General features: G+C 43.9%; 1 protein-coding gene across 1 annotated transcript in view; it reads left to right on the top strand.

Annotated features, from left to right (window-relative positions):
- USP31 (ubiquitin specific peptidase 31) overlaps positions 1-24019 on the top strand; it is an 81289-nt gene that overhangs the window by 14757 nt on the left and 42513 nt on the right. The window contains exons 2-5 of the mRNA XM_080682124.1: positions 19935-20072; positions 21241-21329; positions 21419-21511; positions 22053-22188. Of these exons, the coding sequence (XP_080538250.1) occupies positions 19935-20072; positions 21241-21329; positions 21419-21511; positions 22053-22188 (456 nt within the window). The remainder of the gene's footprint in view (positions 1-19934; positions 20073-21240; positions 21330-21418; positions 21512-22052; positions 22189-24019) is intronic.

Raw genomic sequence — 24019 nt, 5'->3', positions numbered from 1 at the left:
TAAGGACATGTTTACTTCTTCTTTTCCAATTTGGATGCCTTTTATTTCTTCTTCTTGTCTAATTGCAATGGCTAATATTTCCAGTACTATGTTGAACAGGAGTGGTGAGAGTGGGCATCCCTGTCTTGTTCCTATTCTTAGGGGAAATGGTTTTAGTTTTTGCCCATTGAGTATGATGTTAGCTGTGGGTTTATCATATATGGCTTTTATTAAGTTGAGGTATGATCCTTCTATTCCCACCTTGTTGAGAGTTTTTATCAAGAAAGGGTGTTGGATTTTGTCAAATGCTTTTTCTGCGCTAATTGATATGACTATGTGATTTTTTTTTTAAAATATATTTTATTGATTTTTTACAGAGAGGAAGGGAGAGGGATGGAGAGTTAGAAACATCGATGAGAGAGAAACATCGATCAGCTGCCTCCTGCACACTCCCTACTGGGTATGTGCCCGCAACCAAGGTACATGCCCTTGACCAGAATCGAACCTGGGACCCTTTAGTCCGCAGTCCGACGCTCTATCCACTGAGCCAAACTGGTTAGGGCATGACTATGTGATTTTTGTCTCTCAATTTGTTTATGTGATGTATCACATTTATTGATTTGCAGATATTGTACCATCCTTGCATCCCTGGGATAAATCCTACTTGGTCATGGTGTATGATCTTTCTGATGTACTGCTGGATCTGATTTGCTAGAATTTTGTTGAGGATTTTGGCATCTATGTTTATGAGGGATATTGGCCTGTAATTCTCTTTCATTGTGTTGTCTAAGAAACAATGGTAATAAACTACCTAACCCTACAACTCAAAGAGTTAGAAAGAGAGCAACAAGAAAAGCCCAGTGTAAGCAGAAGGAAGGAAAAAAATAAAGATCAGAGTGGAGATAAACAACATAGAGACCAAAAAAACAATACAAAAGATCAACAAAACCAAGAGCTGGTTCTTTGAAAGGATAAACAAGATTGATGAACCTCTAGCCAGGCTCACCAAGAAGCAAAGAGAGAGGACCCAAATAAACAAAATGAGAAATGAAAGAGGACAAATAACAGACCCACAGAAATACAAAGGATTGTTAAAAAATACTATGAACAACTCTATTCCAACAAACTGGACAACCTGGAGGAAATGGACATATTCCTAGAAAAATACAACCTTCCAAAACTCATTCAGGAAGAATCTAAACATCTCAATAGGCCAATAACTATGGAAGAAATTGAAGCAGTCATCAAAAAGCTTCCAGCAAACAAAAGCCCGGGGCCAGATGGCTTCACAGGGGAGTTTTACCAAACATTCAAGGAAGAACTAAAACCTATCCTCCTCAGACTATTCCAAAAAATTCAAGAGGAAGGAACACTTCCAAGCTCCTTCTATGAAGCCAGCATCACCCTAAAACCAAAACCAGATAAAGACAACACAATGAAAGAAAATTATAATTTCTTTTAAAGATACACTAAATCATGAGTTCATGTTGATAATTCCAATTCAGGATATCAAGTTTTTTATTTAACACTAGAGGTCTGGTGCACGAAATTCATGCACAGGGCGTGTCCCTCAGCCCAGCCTGCACCCTCTCCAATCTGGGACCCTTCGAGGGATGTCCGACTGCCCGTTTAGGCCTGATCCCGGTAGGATTGGGCCTAAACGGACAGTCAGACATCCCTCTCACAATCCAGGACTGCTCGCTCCCAACTGCTCGCCTGCCTGCCTTCCTGATTGCCCCTAACCGCTTCTGCCTGCCACCCTGATCACCCCCTAACCACTCCCCTGTCAGCCTGATTGATGCCTAACTGCTCCCCTGCCAGCCTGTTTTCCCCTAACTGCCCTCCCCTGCAGGCCTGGTACCCCCCCAACTGCTCTCTCCTGCAGGCCTGGGTACCCCCAACTGCCCTTCTCTGCAGGCCCAGACACCCCCAACTTCCCTCCTCTGCCGGCCTGGTCACCCCTAACTGCCCTCCCCTGGAGGCTTGATTGCCCCCAACTGCCCTCACTTGCAGGCCTGGTCCCTCCCAACTGCCGTCCCCTGCTGGCCATCTTGTGGTGGCCATCTTGTGTCCACGTGTGGGCAGGATCTTTGACCACATAGGGGCAGCCATCTTGTATGTTGGAGTGACAGTCAATTTACATATTACTCTTTTATTAGATAGGATAGAGGCCCGGTGCACAGGTGGGGGCCAGCTGGTTTGCCCTGAAGGGTTCCCGGCTCAGGGTGGGGGTTCCCTTGGGGCATGTGGCGGCCCGGGCGAGGGGCCTGTGGTGGTTTGCAGGCCGGCCACGCCCCCCGGCGACCCAAGCGGAGGCCCTGGTATCTGGGATTTATTTATCTTCTATAATTGAAACTTTGTAACCTTGAGTGGAGCCAAGCCTCCTGCTCGCTCCGTGGCTGCAGCCATTTTTTTTGGGATTTATTTAACTTCTATAATTGAAACTTTTTAGCCTTGAGTGGAGGCCTGGGCCCACCAGGGTGTGTGGAAAGCTTGGCTTCCTCCATTGCTGGGGAAACCCAAGCCTCCTGCTCGCTCCATGGCTGCAGCCATCTTGGTTGGGTTAATTTGCATACTCACTCCTGATTGGCTGGTGGGCGTGGCTTGTGGGTGTAGCGGAGTGATGATTAATTTGCATATTACTCTTTTATTAGATAGGATAGATAGGATCATTGATATTATCTGTTTTTCCTTTCTCTCATACTGAAAATCCTGAAACACCAGTGTAAATTCTTATTTGCGTTATCCTACAGTGCACTCCTGAGTCACAGAATAATAATCCCAGTAGTGGTACCACTAATAGTGTGAGTCTTTGAAAAGATTTAAGGTTTATTTTTGTTCATATATCTGTATAGTCAAATTACTATGTCTTAAAGTTGCTCGTAATAATTCTAAGTGTGGCTTTACTACCGACTGCATATATATGTAAATTTATGTGTTTCTTTTTCCTTTTGATTTTGAGGAGTTGCTTTTTAAAATTTAATTCTATTGCATAATTATGTAAAAAATTAAATATGTGGCCTGGAGCCAAATTTACAAAACAAGATCTGTTCAGAGAAGTCTAGTTTCTATCTCTGATCCCTACACCCTGTCCCCTTTTCCCTAAATTTTATGATTTATTCTTTCATTGGTTTTAATATAAGTAAACCTGTGAGTGTGTATATATATTTGTGGTTGTATATTGTGTGTGTGATTGTATTTCCCTTTTATTGAGATAAATGCTAGCACATTATGTAATTTTTTCCATCTTGCTTTTTTTCCTCTAGCTAACATGAGTGCTTACCCTATGTCTTGCACAGTGGATTATTTTATTTACTCCTGATAACAGTGTGAGGTAGACACTTATTATTATTTCTGTTTTGCAAATGAAGATACAGGTGTAAACTTGAATTCTGTGATTCTCTTCGTTTTCCATAGTAACTGGTCCTGTCCTCTATGCATGTTTATTAGTGAATGAATGAACAGGGAAGTAACTTTTGTATTTCTTTACTTTGAGCAATGATGAGGGCAGAGAAATACTGTTTTTAAACTGTAGGGAAGAAAATTCAACCTTTTCTTTGAGGTCCATAGCTCTCTACAGCTGGGGAAGACTAACCCCTTTCCTGATCAGAGGTGCTCCAAGTATGTAATTATAAAGCTACTAGAGGCCTGATGCACGAAATTCATGCAAGAGTAGGCCTTTGCAGCTGCGGCGGCTGCCTCAATCCTGCGGCTGCAGCCCTGGCTTCATCTGGAAGGTCATCTGGAAGGACATCCGGACATTCGGCCGATTTGCATATTACACTTTTATTATTATAGATATTAGCTTAACGTTCTTAATCTTACCCTAATACTATAGACCCTTGTGCCAGTGCAGGTGCTTGGTGCATCCCCCTTCTTTTAGAGCCTTGATTCCATGGAAGTTATCATGAACTAGGATAGCTAAAGAAAAGATAGAACCTTTCGCCCTGGCCATTTTGGCTTAGTGGTAGAGCATCAGCCTGTGGTCTAAAGGGTCCCGGGTTCGATTCTGGTCAGGGTACATGCCTGGGTGTTGGGCTCGATCCCCACTAGTGAGTGTGCAGGAGGTGGCCAATCAATGATTCTTTCTCATTGATGTTTCTGTCTCTCTCTTCCTCTCCCTTCCTCTCTGAAATAAATAAAAATATATTTTTTAAAAAAGGATAGCATCTTTAAAAGCAACAGCTCATGGGAAGTAGCTACTAGTTAATGATTTTAGGACTTTAATATTGACAGGAAGGGCAGGAAGAGGAGAGTAGCCTTGTTCCCTGCTGGCAGGAGAGAAGGAGCACAGGTGGCTTTTTATCTTCCATGCAGTGGGAAGAAGGGTTAGTTAGGTTGGGGACCTGTTGGTCCTTCCCCTAGGAGCTGCATTGTGATGTTAAGCAGAGTTAGGCTCTTGTAACTGCTGCCCACCACTTCCTGGTGATACTACTGATTCTGTCTCAGACCTCAGGCTGTCAGCATCCCAAGATGGCTCTGGGAGGAGGGTGAGACCAGTCAGTGTCCAGGTCTACTCCTTTTCTTTGGAAAATTAGTGAATCCATGAATTTGGAATTTAGTCAGAATCTGGTGCAGCTGAGGTCTTGAGTTACTTACTGAGTCTTGGTTACCTTGTTTCCCTTTTCACTGCCATATAACATCAGCCTCACAGATCGTGGTGTTCAATAACCATTGGTTCCTTTACACCTGAGTGATGGGAACATGTTAGCAAGAAAGCCCAGTGAGCCAGCCCACCCACCAATCCACCCACCCAGCCTGTAAGAGCAAGCCTTACAGGAAAGGGCGGGATGCCAGTAGGAAGAGCTGGAGGATCCTGCAAAAGGCCACTGTAGTTATATGTGGAGGAGAAATGCGTTCCACCTCAAAGTTTTCTCTGGGTCTGGCCTTGCCACTCTGTTCGGTATCTCACCTTTGATGCATGTGTGTTCTTGGTTTTGATCAATTGAATTGTAGACTGTTTTTGAAGAAGTGGTATTTAAATCTCCAGTGTTACAGTGCTAGATGATTCCCTAGCATGATTCTCTGGGGACTTCTCAGTATGGTATATTCTGTGCCATTGTTATGTTATTGTATGGTCTTTTTGAGTTACAATAATAACCCATTCATCTGGTGTTTTGGGGGAGTAGAAGTTACTTCCCAGATAATTATTATTACTATTTTAATATTTTTACTGATTTCAGAGAGGAAGGGAGAGGGAGAGATTGAAACATCAATGATGAGAGAGAATCATTGATTGGCTGCCTCCTGCACGGAATAGAACCATGACCTCCTGGTTCACAGGTCAGCGCTCAACCAATGAGCCACACGGACTGGGCCCAGGTAATTATGTATTTGAACATCAAGTCTTTAAAATTTAGACTTTTGGATTTGTAGCTTGATAGCATATTTTATATACTCACTTTCCCAGGAGAGGATCCTGGTCATACTTTACTGTTTCCTTGGTGATTTAGACTATCATGAGCATCGTCTATATGCTCTTGGTCTGTAAGATGGCTGTTTCTTTGGGGCTAGTGGGACTATATAGGACTTGATGAATAGTTACAGATTGCTATATAGTTGAATTCTTATTCCTGCTCTTTATAATGCTTCCTCTCGTTCCCCTACCCTCTTCCTTCATGGTCCTTCTTTAGTTTTTCTCCTGCTTTATCCTGGGAGCCTATACCTTCTACTGTCTCACTCCTGTGTTTTGCAGTTTCTATTTGGCTTTTAGTTAAGTAGCCAGATAAATAGAATCAGCTCTAAATAAGACTAAATAAACTGAGGGCCTGAGACTCTGGCTAAGTTTAAAAACTTTAGTGTTTTTTCTTTCTGAAGTCAACTAGTTTTTTTAAACTTTTAAATGAAGTATAGACATATACTTCAGCATAAGCTTGATGAATTTTTCTAAAGTGATAATACATCAACCTGATCAAGAAATGGGACATCAGCAGCATCCAAAAGCTCCCTCTTTTGTCCCTTCCCCCAAAAGGTAACCACTCCTCTGACTTCTAACACCATTGATTTATTTTGCCAGTTCTTGAATTTTATTATGAGTAACATAATGCAGTATATATTCTTTTTAAAAACAGTTTTATTTAGGTATAATTTACATGCCGTATACTGCACTCATTTAAAGTGCACAATCCAAAGGTTTTTGGTATATTCAGAGTTGTGCAACCATCAGTTTTAGAGCATTTTTATTATTCCCATAGGAAACCCCATACTCATTTGCAGTCACTCCTCATTCCTCCCAAATTTGTCTCTGTAGATTGACCTGTTTGGACATTTCATAAAAATGGAATCATGTGACATGTGGCCTTTTGCATCTGGCTTCTTCCACTTAGCATGACGTTTTCAAGGTTTATCATGTTGTAGCATGAGTCATACTTCCTTCCTTTTTATGGCGGAAAAATATTCCATTATATGAATATACCACAGTTTGTTTATCCATTCACATGTTGATGAATATTGGGTTTGTTTCCTTTTTTGGCTATTATGAATAATGCTGAAGTATGAACATTCATGCACAGATTTTTGTGTGGCCATATGTTTTCATTTCTCCTGGGTATATTTGCCTATGAGTAGAATTGCTGGGTCATATGGTAGTTAACTCAATGTTTAACTTTTTGAGCAACTGCCCAATCATTTTCTACAGTGCATCATTTTACATCCTCACCACTTGTTTTTGTCTATCTTTTATTATAGCTACTCTAGTGGGTATGAAGTGGTATTTCATTGTGGTTTTGGTTTGCATGAAGTATATATCCTTTGGGTCTGGTTTCTTTTGCTAAAATTTATTGTAAGATAACATCAATTTTGATAAGAATATTATTTAAATTGTTGTAGAAAACTTAGAAAATATGTATAAGTTCAAAGAGGAGAATTGAAAATGTATAAAAGTTGTTTGGCATATTACTTGCCTTTCCAAACCCCTTATCTGTGTGTTTCCACATAATTGGAATCAAACTGTATATACAGTTTTACATGATATGATTTTATTTCATACGGTATTACGAATTTTTGTCAAAAAAATCTTCAGATCATTGTTTGATGGCAAAATCTTCAGATCATTGTTTGATGGCATCTGTTTTGATGGTTTCTGGTTGCATGAACGTATATTTTACATAAAGCTTTCATTTTTATGAGCAGAAAATGGTTATTATCCATGACATAAATGAGTTATTAAAATCAGTAAGATAACTACAATTACTTTAGGCTATTTTTTAGGATATATAGAAGTGAAATTCCTGGGTCAGTGGTTATCTGTTTTGAAGATTCTTCAGTCTAACACTCTTCCAACTAAGCTGTTTCAGCCAGGCCTTATTTTGAAGGTTATTAAGTCATATTTGTTACCTTATTTTACAGGATTGTGCTATGAATAGTGTGTAAGAATGTCTATTGTACCCTCTGTTGCAGAATAGGCATCTTTACATTGATAAATGGAAAATCGCATTTTGTTTTAAATTGCATTTCCTTGTTGATAATGAGGTAGGGCAGCTTTATCTGTTCTTTAAAGTAGAAGTACACGTATACGATGGTAATAGTTCAGTAATTCAGGGAATTACCCTATTTTTATTACACAGAATTCTCTGTTCTCTATGTATTCATGCACTCTTCCATTTAGCCTTCACATTCTACAGGCAGATGACCAAGGCCTGGACTAGCTAGAATTGGTCAAGATTGGGGCAGGCCAGGCCAGGCCAGGCCAAAGCTAGGAAGGTTTTAAATTGTTCTTTGCTAGGGAAAGCCTGAAGCCACGTTGAGCTGGAGACTTGCACCTGTTTTTATGCGATCTGATTCTTGTGAGGGTTGGGAGAACTGGCCGAGGCCAGGGTGGATTTGGAGACCCCCTCTGTGTATGGCTTAGGAGTCAGTCCGGCTTACTCTCAGACATGCACAGTGTTGGGTGTGGAGAAGAGTGGTATGGCAGGCCTGGGCCTTGCATCTCCAGCCAGTTAAACTTTATTGAGAGTACTCTGGGTTTATGGCACTATGAACTCATAATTTATATATGCTTTAAATCAAGGTTATTTCCAGAATATTTTGGATCCCTTTATAAAATTAGCTGTTTGGTCAAAAACATTTTAGAGTTGTTTATCATCAAATACCAACAGATTCAAAATGAAGAGGCTATATACTTTGCCTCTTTGCACATGTGCCTGTGTGTGTTCACACACACATACTGATTATAGAAGACATACTTGCATGCTTGTCTCCTCCACGCCTTTTCTTCCCCACCATGTGCCATCTCCAAGAATGTGTAGATCATTTCACTTCTACCCCAAAGAGGAGTGCCACTTAATCAAGAACATAGATTGGCCTGGCTGGTCTGGCTTAGTGTTTGAGCATTGATCCATGAACCAGGAGGTCACTGGTTCGATTCCTGGTCAGGGCACATGCTCAGATTGCAGGCTTGAAACCCAGTAGGGGGCGTGCAGGAGGCAACCAATAAATGTTTCTCTCTCATCCATGTTTCTATCTCTCTATCCTTCTCCCTTCCTCTCTAAAATCAGAAAAATCATATTTAAAGGCACAAACTCTCCTTTTTCCCCTCTCTCTTTCCCTCATTTTTCTTTGATGCTGTCACATTTTTCCTCTAGTGATAAGGTCCAAAGCTTGTTTTTGGCTTTGGGTTTAGGATTAACATGGGCAGAAAACTGTAGTGTAAGGCTCCCTAGGTCTGTCTAGCAGAGAAGAAAGAAATTCTCAGTGGAGTGCTGCCTATTTCACTGGGATGAATTTTTGCTAGCCCCATCTTTTATGCATAAAGATTGGGGTTCCTTGGCCAAAATTCCAAGGTGTGCTATATTCAGATCATTAAGTATCACCTAGTTACTGTTATCAACAAATTTATTTTAGAAAATGTGCAAATTACAGAAACGTGGGAAGAAGTAAGAATCACCTAATACTTGCCATTCTAAGATAATGATACCTAAGATAATGCTTTGGTGTATATTTAGAAGGATACAAGACAAAAGGTATTTAAAATGTATTTTAAAAGTTTGAAATCATGTTCATACATAGTTTTTTATCTTCTTTTCACTTAATTGTATTATTTATTTCTCCATGTTTTCTAAATTAACTTTCTCATATCTACAACACTCCATAGTAGGAATCTATCCTACATATTAAAGAGGCAATATGCAAATTGACCATCACTCCAACACACAAGATGGCTGCCCCATGTGGCCAAAGATGGCCACCCCCATGTGGACACAAGATGGCTGCCACAAGATGGCCAGTAGGGTAGGGCAGTTGGGAGGGTCCAGGCCTGCAAGGGAGGGCAGTTGGGGGCAACCAGGCCAGCAGGGGAGAGCAGTTAGGGGCGACCAGGCTGGCAGGGGAGGGCAGTTGGGGGGGACCAGGCCTGCAGGGGAGGGCAGTTGGGGGGAACCAGGCCTGCAGGGGAGGGCAGTTGGAAGGAACCAGGCTGGCAGGGGAGGGCAGTTGTGGGGGGGGGGGGGACCAGGTCTGCAGGGGAAGGCAGCTGGAGGCAAGCAGGCCAGCAGGGGAGGGCAGTTAGGGACGACCAGGCTGGCAAGGGAGGCAAGTTAGGGGTGACCGGGCCAGCAGGGGAGGGCAGTTGGGGACAACCAGGCCTGTAGGGGAGGACAGTTAGGGGCAACCAGGCCTGTAGGGGAGACCATTTGGGGGTGACCAGGTTGGCAGGGGAGGGCAGTTAGGGGTGACCATGCTGGCAAGGGAGGGCAGTTAGGGGTGACCAGGCCAGCAGGGGAGGGCAGTTAGGGGCAACCAAGCTGGCAGGGGAGGGCAGTTAGGGGCAACCAGGACAGCAGGGGAGGGCAGTTAGGGGCAATTGGGCCGGCAGGGGAGCAGTTAGGCATCGATTAGGCTGGCAGGGGAGTGGTTAGGGGGTGATCAGGCTGGCAGGCAAAAGCGGTTAGGGGCAATCAGTAAGACAGGCAGGTGAGTGGTTGGGAGCCAGCAGTCCCGCATTGTGAGAGGGATGTCCGACTTCCTGTTTAGGCCAGATCCCACCAGGATTGGGCCTAAATGGGCAGTTGGACATCCCTCAAGGGGTCCCAGATTGGAGGGGGTGCAGACTGGGCTGAGGGACACCCCTCCTCCCCCCGTGCACGAATTTCATGCACTGGGCCTCTAGTCCTATCTAATAAAAGAGTAATATGCAAATTAACCATCACTCTGCTACACTCATAAGCCACGCCCACCAGCCAATCAGGAGTGAGTATGCAAATTAACCCAACCAAGATGGCTGGGGCCATGGAGTGAACAGGAGGCTTGGGTTGCCCCCGGTGACGGAAGAAGCCAAGTTTTCCGCACACCCTGGCCAGCCCAGGCCTCGACTCAAAGCTACAAAGTTTCAATTATAGAAGATAAATAAATCCCAACAAAAATGGCTGCAGCCACAGAGGGAACAGGAAGCTTGGGTTTCCCTAGCGATGGAGGAAGCCAAGCTTTCCCCATACCCTGGCCAGCCAAACCCTCCACTCAAGGCTACAAAGTTTCAATTATAGAAGATAAATAAATCTCAACAAAAATGGCTGCGGCCACGGACTAAGCAGGAGTTTTGGCTCTGCTCAAGGCTACAAAGTTTCAATTATAGAAGATAAATAAATCCCAGATACCAGGGCCTCCGCTTGAGTCGCCGGGGGGCATGGCCGGCCTGTAAACCACCACATGCCCCTCGCCCAGGCCCCCCCACGCCCCAAGGGAAACCCCACCGTGATCCGGGACACCCTTCAGGGCAAACCAGCTGGCCCCGATCTGTGCACCAGGCCTCTATCCTATCTAATAAGAGAGCAATATGCAAATTGACCATCACTCCAACACACAAGATGGCTGCCCCCATGTGGTCAAAGATGACTGCCCCCATGTGGACAGAAGATGGCCACCACAAGATGGCCAGCAGGGGAGGGCATTTGGGAGGGACCAGGCCTGCAAGGGAGGGCAGTTGTGGGCGATCAGGCCAGCAGGGGAGGGCAGTTGGGCGGGACCAGGCATACAAGGGAGGGCAGTTGGGGGCAATCAATCTGCAGGGGAGGGCAGTTAGGGGTGACCAGGCCGGAAGAGGAGGGAAGTTGGGGGCGACTGGGCCTGCAGGGAAGGGCAGTTGGGGGGGACCAAGGCCTGCAGGGGAGAGCAGTTAGGGGTGACCAGGCCTGCAGGGGAGAGCAGTTAGGAGTGACCAGGCCTGCAGGGGAGGGCAGTTAGGGGCAATCAGGCTGGTAGGGGAGTGGTTAGGGGGTGATCAGGCTGGCAGGCAGAAGCGGTTAGGGGCAATCAGGCAGGCAGGCAGGCGAGCAGTTGGGAGCCAGCAGTCCTGGATTGTGAGAGGGATGTCCCAGATTGGAGAGGGTGCAGGCTGGGCTGAGGGACACACACCCCCGTGCACGAATTTCGTGCACTGGGCCTCTAGTATATATATAAAAGGGTACTATTAATATGCTAAGTGTCTGTCCAACAGTAGCTATGACGTTCACTGACCACCAGAGGGCAGACGCTCAGTGCAGGAGCTGCCGAGCTGCAGTGATTTGGCAGCGGTGGTTCTCGGGTGACACACTCTGAAACCAGATAGGAGGGAGCCCAATTTCTCACGAGGGCTCGCAGGGCCACATGATTCTACCTTTGGCTGTGGATTATGTTGTTGCTGGGGCACTGTCGTCCCTGAATCTGGTTTACTGCACACTTGTGTTTGTGTTCCACACCCTGTACGACAGCAACTTTGCAGAGTGCCCTCTCACACTCTGGGACCCTTTGGGGATGTCAGAGAGCCAGTTTCAGCCTGATCCCTGCAGGCCAGGCTGAGGAACCCCACCTGCCGGAGGGACCCTGCTCACTCTGCAGACACCCTTCCAGCCACAGTGCCACCCCAGGTACAGCTGACCTGGGTAGGTACCACGGGAGGTTGGCTCCAGGGCATGTCCATCCAGTCTCGCCTAGTCCTGCCCCGCTGGCCACCTTCTAATTAATGTCCTTTCAATGTGCATGAATCTGTGCACCGGGCCACTAGTATATAATAATTTCTTAGATATTTAGATGAATTTTCTAGTTTTTCTTTTTTGACTTTTAACTGTTGAACTTATTAAACTTTACTGTATGGCTACCTTTAAGTTACATCAGGACTAAGTGTTAGCTTTTTAGATTGTGATGATTGTTAGCCAAAATTTTCCCTTCCTCAAAAAAAAAAAAAAAAAAAAAAAAAAAAGAAAGGCATTATTTTTGGGAAGAATCTTAGATTGTGTTGGAAAATAAGGAGCCCCAAAAGAAGACACTATTGTGGCAGGACAGACTTCCTCTTCACAGCAGAGCTATCACTCCCCTTGCCATTAGCTGAGGAGAGGCAGGCGGAGTTCTGCAAAGCCAGATCCTTGTCTTTTGTTGGCTCTCTTGTCACAACTGCAACCAGGACACTCTGGCAGGACAAAAACCTTCACAAGCTGCAGCTTGATCTTCTGACGTAGTCTGCATTCCTCCTTATGCCTCAGATAACAACATCTCAATGAGAAAAACGGCATTTTTGTTTCTGGGCCATATTTCAGTTGTAGGGAAAATGCAAATTACAACAAAACGAACACTGATTAACAAGGATTTGTTTAAAAGCAAATAAACTCCTAGAAGCCTCAGGCTTGGTGCAACTATAGTTTAGTCTCCTACACGGGTTTATGTCTGCATGGAGAACTGACACTCAGAATGAAGAACCCCAAGTCCTGTGTGCTCCTGAGTTGTATAAGGGAAGGGAATCATTTGTGGAGGAAGGATTATTGACAGAATGGTTTGAAGGCTGTTTCCATAAGATGAGGTTGAAGAATAATGGTAACTTTAGACAAGTTACTTCACTTCTCTGAGTCCAAATGTTTTTCATCTGTAAATCCTATCTAATAAAAGAGCAATATGCAAATTAACCATCACTCTGCTAAACCCACCAGCCACGCCCACCAGCCAATCAGGAGCGAATATGCAAATAAACCCAACCAAGATGGCTACAGCCACAGAGAGCAGGAGGGAGGCTTGGGTTTCCCCGGCAATGGAGGAAGCCAAGCTTTCCGCCTGCCCTTGCCAGCCTAGGCCTCCACTCAAAACTACAAAGTTTCAATGATAGAAGATACATAAATCCAAACAGAAATGGCGGCAGCCACGGAGCTGAAAAGAGCAGGAGGCTAGGGTTGCTCCCGGTGATGGAGGAAGCCAAGCTTTCTGCACACCCTGGCCGGCTCAGGCCTCCGCTTAAGGCTACAAAGTTTCAATTATAGAAGATACATAAATCCCCCCCAAAATGGCTGCCACCTCTGAGCAAGCAGAAGGCTTGGCTCTACTCCAGGCTACAAAGTTTCAATTGTAGAAGATAAATAAACCCCAGATACCAGGGCCTCCGCTTGGGTCGCCAGGGGGCGTGGCTGGCCTGCAAACCACCACAGGCCCCTCTCCAAGGCCGCCTCATACCCCAAGGGAACCTCCACCCTGACACCTTTCAGGGCAAACCAGCTGGCCCCCACCCATCCTACCTAATAAAAGAGTAATATGCAAACTGACCATCACTCCAACACACAAGTTGGCTGCCCCAATGTGGTCAAAGATCCTGCCCCCATGTGGACACAAGATGGCCACCACAAGATGGCCTGCAAGGGAGGGCAGTTAGGGGTGACCAGGCCGGCAGAGGAGGGGAGTTGGGGGTGACTGGGTCTGCAGGGAAGGGCAGTTGCGGGGGACTCAGGCCTGCAGGGGAGAGCAGTTGTGGGGTACCAGATCTGCAGGGGAAGGCAGTTAGGGGCAAACAGGCTGGCAGGGGAGCAGTTAGGCATCAATCAGGCTGGCAGGGGAGTGGTTAGGGGATGATCAGACTGGCAGGCAGAAGCAGTTAGGGGCAATCAGGAAGGCAGGCAGGCAAGCAGTTGGGAGCCATCAGTCCTGGATTGTGAGAGGGATGTCCCAGATTGGAGAGGGTGCAGGCTGGGCTGAGGGACACACACCCCCGTTCATGAATTTCGTGCACCGGGCCTCTTAATGACACAGCATAGGGAATTTTCAAGGGATTGATTTTATAGGAAATAACACCTATAAACAATTAGTGTAATGCCTGATACATTATAAGCACTCAGATATTAACTGTAATTGTTACTCTTTGTATCAAATATTGCATTTGTTAGGTGTGGGCGGGGGGTGGGGCAGATAATATTGAAAATATCCCTGTTACTGGTTAATGGTGGAGGCAGATATGATATTGTATTTCCTGATGCTATGAATAAAATACAGTGTAATAAGTGATGGTAATCCAGTGAGGACCAAAGAGCCTCTCCTAAATGTTAGTGCTTTAGAAGTGAAGCTGCAGAGCTTTTCCAGTGTGGCCATGTTCTTTCTTGTCTTGGCTTCCCATTTGAATTGTTAAAAAGAAGAATCACACTTGATAAAAGATGAGCGGTGATCAGATCCCACCGTAGGCCTGGATCTGCTGCCAGGACATGGCTTTTATTTTTAAAAATTTCCCAGATGATTCTGATGTGTAACCAAGAGTCAGGAGGCAAAGCCTTAGGTATTTTCTCCTTTGCTTTCTCTTTGGGATTTTCCAAATATGGTGCCCTATAGCACCAGAGGGTAAGTCCTTTCTTTATTCTTGACTTTTGAAAGTTATGTAACAGCAGCCATACAGAGTTTTAGAATTTATGATGCTTTATGATTTGAAGTGCCACAATAATTTTTTTAGAAAAATATTGCCATCACCATTTTGCAGAAAAGATAGCCAAAGCACAGAGAAATGCTAAGTAAAAAGTGGAAAGAAGACTTGAACTCAGGTGTTCAGGACCCAGTCTTTCTGTTTCTATTGCATTTCTAGTGGAAACTTCTGACCACTGTTACATACTTGGGGGGTCTTCTCTTGTTGCTCTGTTTTGTTCCTGTATAGCTTTATTATCTGTTGGGAAGTCTTGGCTCCTTGTTCATCTCACTGAACCACTTGTCGTAGTTTCTTTTTTATATTTCATCCTTTTATCCCGGCTCTAATGCTCTTGACCATACTTCTACCCTTAGTTATAATTTCTTGAAATGGAGTAATCCTTTCTCAACCCTTTTAGACAAGATATATGCCTTTTCCTAGTCTATATCCCAAGCAGTGAATTTCTGTCACCAAGTCTTTGTGGTACATACAAGTTTGTTTAATCTCCAAAGTTAGTTTTACAGCAGTGCAGATAGCTCTTGCTTTCCATGTCTGTTTAGTTCCTGAATTTGGTTCATGAGAACTTGGATGCAGGGATATCTTGATTTGAGTTACCCTGTGTTAGGCCCCTGTGTCTATAAAGGTCAAGGAACTCTGTACCAGAAATAACTCATTTTTTCTTTCTTTCTTTTTTTTATAAAACATATCCAACATTTTGTGACTGTCTTTTTTAAAAAATTAAATATATTTTTATTGATTTTAGAGAGGGGGAGGGAGAGGAAGAGAAGCATCAATCGGCTGCCCTCCTGCATACCTCCTACTGGGAGATCGAGCTGCAACCTGGGCACGTGCCCTGACCAGGAATCGAACCAGTGATCTCCTGGTGCATGGGACGACATTAAACCAACTGAGCCACACTGGCCGGTCTCCCTGTGGTTTCTTTACTCCCATTACTTTTCTTTCTCCTATAACATACTAAGGATGGTTATTAGATTACTAGAGGTCCAGTGCATGAAAATTCATGCACTGGAGGGGGGCGTCCCTCAGCCTGGCCTGCCCCCTCTCACAGTCCAGGAGCCCTCAGGGGCGGTAGGCGACCCAGTGATCAGGGGAAGGCGTGATCACACCTCTGCTGCTTCCCCTGCCGGCAGCGCAAGCCTCAGCCAGCCCTCATTACCTGAGCCTTGGGCCAGCCCTGGGTGGCTGGGCAGCGGCCATCCGAGGCTCGCCTGCACCTCGGGCCAGCCCTGGGAAGCTGGGCAGCCCCCATCAGAGGCTTGCCTGTGCCTCTGGCCGGCCTTGGGCAGCTGGGGACTCTGGAGGCAGGCACATGGAGTGGCTGGATCCACCTGGGGGCGGGCCCTGTCATGCCGCATGCCTGCCGCCCCAGTGGGCCTGAGGGGACTGGGCGCCGCCATCTTGTGGCTGTGGGCACCGCCATCTTTGAGGGCATATTAGCATATTCCCTCCTTATTGGCTGTGGGCGCCACCATCTTTGTGAGGGCGTGACAGTCCATTAGCATATTCCCTCTTCATTAGATAGGATCTTACGATTTGTTTTGCCTGGGGTTAAAGGAAAGTCCCTTGGGTATCTGCAGCAGGAAGATGTCACCATTGTGAAGGCGCAGAAAGAGGAACCTTTGTGTTTGTTCAGTGAGGTCTCCTGTAAACTTGCCTTCAGTTTGTGATGTAATGATTTAGGGTGAGGTTGACCCAGAGCAGTTTTTGCCCCAGTTGCAGAGGGTTGTGGAAGTCCCCATGGCCTGTTTAATCGTGCCCAACAAAAATCTTGTTGAGCGGCTTTAGCACAGTGCCTGGAACATAGTGATTGGTGGATAAATGCTGGATGAGTTGAAGTGATAGTGGCAGGAAGCATAAATCAAGTTGAATTCAAGCCTGATAAAGAATTTAATATTGTCTCCACCCTGAAATTTGATGACATTGTCCATAAATATTTGCTCTGACACATAATGAAGCATTGAGTTTCAGCTAATCTCTTTCTTAGAATGCAGATGCTGAGGACTTCCCCTGCTCCCTCACTGGAAATAGTGAGAGAGGGTCCCAAACAGAAGCTGGTCATGCTTCTGGCAATTTGTGTACCCAGCTGTGTGCCATGATACTTGTTTCTACCCTTGCTGTACCCAAGACTTCCTCTTGGCAGTTGTCCTCTGCTTCCTCCACAAACAAACAATACAAATCAAACTTCCCCACCTTCCTGTCTGTAACTTCTCTGAACCATTACATTATTCTTACCTCTGTTTCTGTCTCTCCTACCTCCTTTTTAAGGCAGTTTACCTATTCTGAATCCCTCCTTCTCCCCTTACTGAAGAATCGTCTTTCTTGTCTTGGCCAGGTGGCTCACTTGGTTGGCGAGTTGTCCCATACATCAAAAGGTGGCATGTTCGATTACTGGTTGGGGCACATACATGGCTTGCAGATTCAGATCCCTGGTGAGAGCGTGTGCAGGAGGCAACTGATGGATGTTTCTCATATTGAAGTTTCTCTCCTATTCTCTCTCTCTTCCTCTCTCTAAAACCAATAAAAAAATAAAAATAAAGAAAAAGCATCGCCTTTCTTCAGGTGTCTCCTTTCTGTTAGCTTCTACCCTCATCATATAAGTGCTTCTGCTGTGTCAGTCAGTCCCCCTCTAGGTGGTCACAGCATCTTTTCTCCTTCCTTTCATAATGAAGCTTCTTGGATATGAAGAGTGGTCTTCTTTCACCCTCTCTGTCTGCTTCATTGAAATTGCACAGGCAGTCAACCTCTTACTTTGCCATTCCAAAGGACCTGTCTCCCTGCCTGTCTTGACTTTCCTGTGGTAGTTGACATTGTTGCTTTCATCCCCTGGAGGTTTCCCCTCCCTCTGCCTATGTGCTGCCATTCTCTTATCTTCTTGGCTTCTTTTCTGTGACTTGTACCTTCTATGCTAGCCTAGTTCTTCAAGGTTTTGTCCTGGCTGGGGTATTGACTCTGCGCTCACGGGATAGGTATATACTTCTCTGATTTAACTTCCAGCTCAGGTGTCATTCCTGAGCACCACACTTAACCTCACTTGGGATCCTGTAGGTACCTCAAACATAACATGTCCAAAGTGCTGCAGTCTTCTGCTGTTCCTGGCGTCATTGTCCGCCTAAGTCAGACACTAAAAACATGGTGTCTCCCGCAAGATAGTGCCACCAGGCACCTGTTTCTCTTCCATCCTGAGTCAGTGTGGCTAGTGCTGGTGTTTTTTCTTGATCCATTCCTTTACTAGGAATTCTCTTTCTTTTGTAGTTCACCCTCTTGCAATGTCCATACCGATGGCTCTGGTTTTGATTCTCTTAAATGAGAACATAAGGCCACAGACCAAGGCATTTCAAAATTAAGGAAGATATCAAGTTTAGAAACTGCTACAGGGAGATTGAGTAAGGTGAGGGCTGAGAAAGAAGAAATTGGACTTGGTGATTTGGGTGGCTTCTGACCTCGGGTAGAAGTTTTGTCCTCTGGTGAAGACTTTCCCCACATGAAGGAAACTCCGGGTGAGTTAGCCATCTCTCCTTTGTGTACTGCTTTCTGAGATGGCATCCAGGCGGCATCCTTGTTTGTCTTCAGGGTCCTTCCTTTTCCTTGCCCACTTCATTCAGTAAGTTTTGCCCATGACACCTCAATATGCTCTCATTTTTGTTCTTTTGAGTTTTTCCTCCCTAAATTTGAATCTTCATAAATCATCTTTATGTTTCATTGACATCTAATTGACCATCAAGTTGTGATGCTTCTTTTCATAATCAAATTAAAAATCTATCCCCTTTTAATCTCTGTTATCATTATCTTTATTGGAAAATTACAATGGACAGCTTGTATTTCTTTGGTTTACTTTATCATTCTTCAACTTTGAATACTATTGATCACTTTCTGCATGACTCTCTTCTTTTGACTCTTGGGTCTCCATTCTCCTGATTTTTTTGCCACATCTTTAATGACGTTTTTGGTCTCCCCTAAATATAGCTGTCCTCTGGGTTCCATCTCATGATTATGTCTGGGTGATCAGACATACTCATGGTTTTAACTACCACTCATCTGGTGATTTACAAATCTTGTCCTTAGCACAGACTTCCATGGAGTCCAGGTCTGTATTTTTCACTTGTTTACCAGATACTTCTACGTGGAGGTTCTGCAGAGCTGCAAATGCAGTGGATTCGAAAGGGAACTAACTCATCACCCTCTTTCCCAGACTTCTTCCTTTTTTATTTTATCTTGATGCAAGTACCACCAGTTGAACATCGTCCAGATAAGACACCTGGGTGACACTAATGCCTCCTTCCTCACTTTCCACATCCATTAACTCACCAATTCTATTGATTCTACTTCTTTAATTTCAAAATCTCAGATTTGGCCTCACATTTCTGCCCTTACTGCTTTAGCTCAGACCCCCATTATCTCATGCCTCATCATTTCATTTGTCTGAACTGCTTTCGCTTTGTGTAGTTGTCTCCCTACTTTATAAGTCCAGTATTCATAGTTAAAATTTGAGTGCTTAATTACTCATTTATATGTGAAATGTTTTGCATGCGTTCTCACTTAGCCATCACACTAAATCATTATTGTCCTTTTCACTTTGGAGGGGAGTTAGCCCAGACCTCACACATAATAAGAGGTGGGACAGAGATTTGAACCGAGGCTACATGCTCCAGAGCCCATGATCTTATTTCAGTTCAGCTGCAGCCTTTCAATGGCTACCCTCTCCCATATTCGAGTCTTTGAAAGCAGGTCACTATCATAGCCCATTCTCAAGGTCCAACTCCTGGAGGGGCATTAGTGACATAAATTATTTGGAATTCTTCTATAAGGAAGATTCATCTCTTCCTCCCATTTATTTACTCAATATTTATATGATGTAGACTTGTTTATTTTATACTACCAACTCTTTTTTTCTTTACTAAGGTGTAATTGACATAGAACATTTTGGTGGTTTTGCGTGTACAAAATAACAATGTGGTACTTGTAAAAATTCTCGTTTTTAAGATGTTCAAGTTATCACCTGTTTTTGCTATTAGAAGGTCTGATGAATGAATATCCTCTTAGATGTTGTGACTATTTTGATGGTTTCCTTTAGCTATATTCCTAAAAGTGGGATAGGCACATTTAAGTCTTTGGTGCATGTTCTTGGGGGTAGGTTTTACATTGAGCACCTGTTTTTTTCTGTTGTTGTTTTTTAGTTGTTTTTTAGCACCTGCTTTTACATTGCTCTTTCTGGGAAGTCCTCTAACACCCTTGAGAGTTTGCATCCATCCCTCTTTGGGATGATGAGCAGTATATCATAGAGCTAGGACTCACCCTCTTCGTGCTGATTTATGTACCTATCTAGAGTATTGTGTCAAAGAATGCACTGCAGTACCGGGGGAATTCCCAGCATGATGCCCAGGAGTTTCTGTTGTGGCTTTTGGACCGAGTTCACGAAGACCTCAATCATGCAGTGAAGCAGAGCGGCCAGCCTCCTGTGAAGGTGAGGGTGCCCCGCCCATCAGCCAGGGAGCTGGAGCCCAGGGTCCGTTCTCCCAAACTTCTCAGGAACTGTTGCAGTCGGCACTTAGTTACTGTAGTGACATTGAGTGAGCTCCAGGTGAGGATAAGATTCATGGACACTTAGAGGGTTTCTCACACTGGCTACTGTGTTGGGAGCGTGAGATGCCAGAGGCACCGTCCCAGGAGCTTACAGTCTAATGAGAGAGGACACGTTTGCCTATATGACTAACTTTAGACTAAAATTAAGTGGTTCCACCTCACTAAACTGTTATTAAAGCAAACACTTGCTTTCTAGTCCAGTGAGACCCATAGCCTATAGATCACTGGAATGGACACAGTCAAACAGGAACAAGTGTAGGAACTGAACCCCCAGAATATTCGTACTGAGAAAGAGTGATTTATTCTCCATTTTTATGCATGTAGCCTTACTATGATGGGTAAAATGATTTTTATAATGGAAGTAATTAAGATAAAGAGTTGCCTTTCTCTTGCAGCTTTTAAAGTTTTTGATAATTCTGCTCAGTACCTCAAAATTTAAATTTCTTGTTTCGGTAAGTTGTTAAATTATTTCAATTCAAGGTCCTTTTGTGCCTGAACACTGTTCTGTCATAGAACTCTATGCGTGTAGCTGACTCTCTCCCCTACCAGATTGCGATGAAGTCAAAGTCAGGCTCTGTGTCTTATTTTTGTGCCCTAAAGCCCTCTACCTTGCTCTCTGCATGTAATAGCAGGTACTCAGTGATGTTAGTGGAGAGACATGGAAAGGTTAGTGAAATATGAAATAGAGTGATTAAGTACCCAAATCAGCAGCTAATACGTGCTAGGAACTCAGTGGTTGGGATTAATTTCCTGGAAGAGGTTAGAACAGGACATCGAGAGTTGGAGGGAGATTGGAGTGTCCTAGGGAGGAACCACCTGGATGGGGTGGAGAGACGGAGATGTGGGAGAGCCTGTGAAGAGATGAGTTTCTTGTGACCCACGTCCCGGCTGCTGTGTTCTGGTTCCTTTAGCAGATACCTCTCACTGGAACATCTGGACCTGATGCATAGCTTGTATAAGAAGTCAGGGACATTTGTGCCACTTTCAGGGTCATCTTCAGTCAATAATTGGTACTTTCAGCCTGTGAAATTATACTTTCTTCTTTTAAGCCACCATCAGAGTCTGATATGATGCCTGAGGGACCATCTTTTCCTGTCTGTAGCACTTTTGTACAAGAACTTTTTCAAGCCCAATACAGGTATGAGCAAATTAAATTTCCTTTATGTTGCCTGCTTATGTGGTTGTAGGTGATCTTAATGTGGGTATCTTACATTTTGTTTTTTGAAGATCCTCCCTGACATGTCCTCATTGTCAGAAGCAGAGCAACACTTTTGACCCTTTCCTCTGCATTTCTTTGCCAATCCCTCTACCCTACACAAGGTAAGAACAGATTTAATAAAATTAAGGTGGCACATTTCTCTGTGTTCCTTTTCCTCTGTATGCTCCTAGTAGGCTTACTTATTTAGACAAGTAATGGGATTAATGATACGTTACATACAAGCATTGTTAAAACCTTACAGAAATTTATGAATGCCTGTCTGAGATTGCAGGGTGCATGGGACAGGTGTGTCTGTTCACTTGGTCATCATCCACAGCATGGGGAAAGGGAAAGGCTGTTGAGTGCCTTCTAGATTCCCTAGAGCCCTCACCTTGCACTTTTAGTTAATTGCTTTATTTGAACTGTTTCTCAAAATTTCCAAGTATTGATATGTTATACTTTTGTTTTTTGAAGCTTACCTTTTCCAGAGATCTCTTAATTATTGAGAGTTTTACTTAGGTCCAAATGAGTTTTTCTTTTGACTTCTAAATAAAGGTGTGGGTTAACTTCAGTTTTACATTGATTTCCAATCAGATTTGTCTTGCTTCTGTAATTTAGTTGAGATAAGCAACTAATAAGAAGATGTGACTTTGATCTGTACAGGCCTCTCTATGTCACCGTAGTGTATCAAGGAAAGTGTTCTCACTGCATGCGGATTGGCGTGGCTGTGCCTCTGTCTGGGACTGTCGCCAGACTTCGGGAAGCAGTGTCTCTGGAAACAAAGATCCCCACTGACCAGGTAGTACGCCTGCAAACACTGACTGCACAAGGAGCCCTGGAAGGGTGGCTTTCTGTCCTGGAATTTTTAACAGTTCTCTGCCAAATATGGTTAGATAGAAATGTCAAACCAGTTGCTTCTGTGGTGAGGAAAAGGAAAATTAAGACCCAAAGGAGAAAAATATACACAAAACCTTTCCATGTTTCTTTAATTGTGTATACTAGTACATTTTTAAAAGGAAAAGCTGTGACTTTATTTATAATTACTTAGCCCTCTTAATCATCCGGATGGAGGCTTATGTGGGAAGAACATCCCTGTAGTATTTGAAAGCCAAAGAGGCTTAGAGAACCTGAGCAGTGGCTCTTGACAAACCCTTGCCATCCTGTGATTAGAATGGGTATCTGGCTAGTTCCTGCACAGAGATGCTCAGTTCTGTTTGTTCTCTGGTTAGAGCTGGACCAATCTCTTACTTTGTTTAGATAAGAAAAAGGAATTTGTGCATCCTTTTCATTTTTGGGTAAATTTTTGGTATTTTAATTGGCCTGTTTGTGGCGTGACATATTTTTGCATACATTCTTTATTCAGTTCACTATTATGCGTTTATTTGGAAAAACATTCCCTATTAGGACTTACTAAGGAAAGATGATTCAGTGACTGCGTAGCTTCTCCCTAGATCACTTCTGGAAGCTGTCATAATTGCATAGGAAAGCTCTTATGTACTTGGGCTGCCGACAGCCTCATTTCGGAAGTTACTACAGTAAAACAAATACGAGTGTTGCCCTAAAAAGCAAATATCACACATTTTCATAGACCCAGCACTGGCACATTTATAAAGTGTTCACATTTTTCCTTACACTTAAGAGCACATTGATTTGCTTTTTTCCTTCAGGATAAGGGGAAAAGCAGAGAAGGAGGGAGGCTTAGGTGTGTGTCCAAGGCAAATCTGGTTGTCTCTTTACAGCTCTCAGTACTGTCTGGTTCTTTTTGCATGCGCTTTGAATGAGTGATAGAATTACAAATTTTTTTTGACCTCATTGTTCTTGCTGGAGAAAGTGACCTATGTTTACATGTTCGCCTGCAGAAAAACAATGTGGTCATTAAAATCATAGACAGAACATATGCCAGGAGTATTTTCCTTGGGCTGTTTGTGGACTCTGCCACCAGCCCCTGTCACCTCATAGACTCATTATGTTTGTGTTAGTAAAGGAAACCAAAGGGGTCCAGTCCAAACCCTTCATTGGAAGGAGGCTCAGAAAAACCATGTGACTTGTTCAAGGTCACAGGGCTGGTTGGTGGCAGGCCGGGACTGGAACCTCCTCATGCCCAATCCAGTGCTTTTCCACTAGACAGTGCTGCTGAGCATGTAACCAAGTCCCTGAATGTCTCCATTGTTTTACCCATCTTTTGTTTTTCTGTGTTACTGTGCAATACTCAGCCATTTCAGAAACAAAACTTAGAAAGTATCTCATATAAAGTATCTGAGAACTAGGGGTTACTAACTTTAATATTATGCTGTAAATTCATTCCTATTTTTTCCTGTGCATATACTACATTTATTGTTTTATAAACATGAACTCATTAAGAAGCAAGGTAATTACCTTGCTTCTTATTTACTTAGGAGATTTTTTTTCATGTTAATGCAGTTATTTATAGCTCATTCTTTGTAATAGCTTTATAATTCCAGTAGGGCTATAATATATTTAAGTAGTTCCTATTGTTGGACATTGAGTTGATTTACATTTTTTCCTAATGCAAATATTGATGGTTATTTGACATTTTTTAACCTGGAAATAAGAAAATTTAATGATGTAGCGGTCAGTCTTGGAGCCAGATGTGGACTCTGTCATTGCCA

This window comes from Plecotus auritus (genome assembly GCF_963455305.1).
Source record: "Plecotus auritus genome assembly, chromosome: 7".
Taxonomy (NCBI): Eukaryota; Metazoa; Chordata; class Mammalia; order Chiroptera; family Vespertilionidae; genus Plecotus; species Plecotus auritus.
This window is presented reverse-complemented; position numbering and strand designations above follow the sequence as displayed.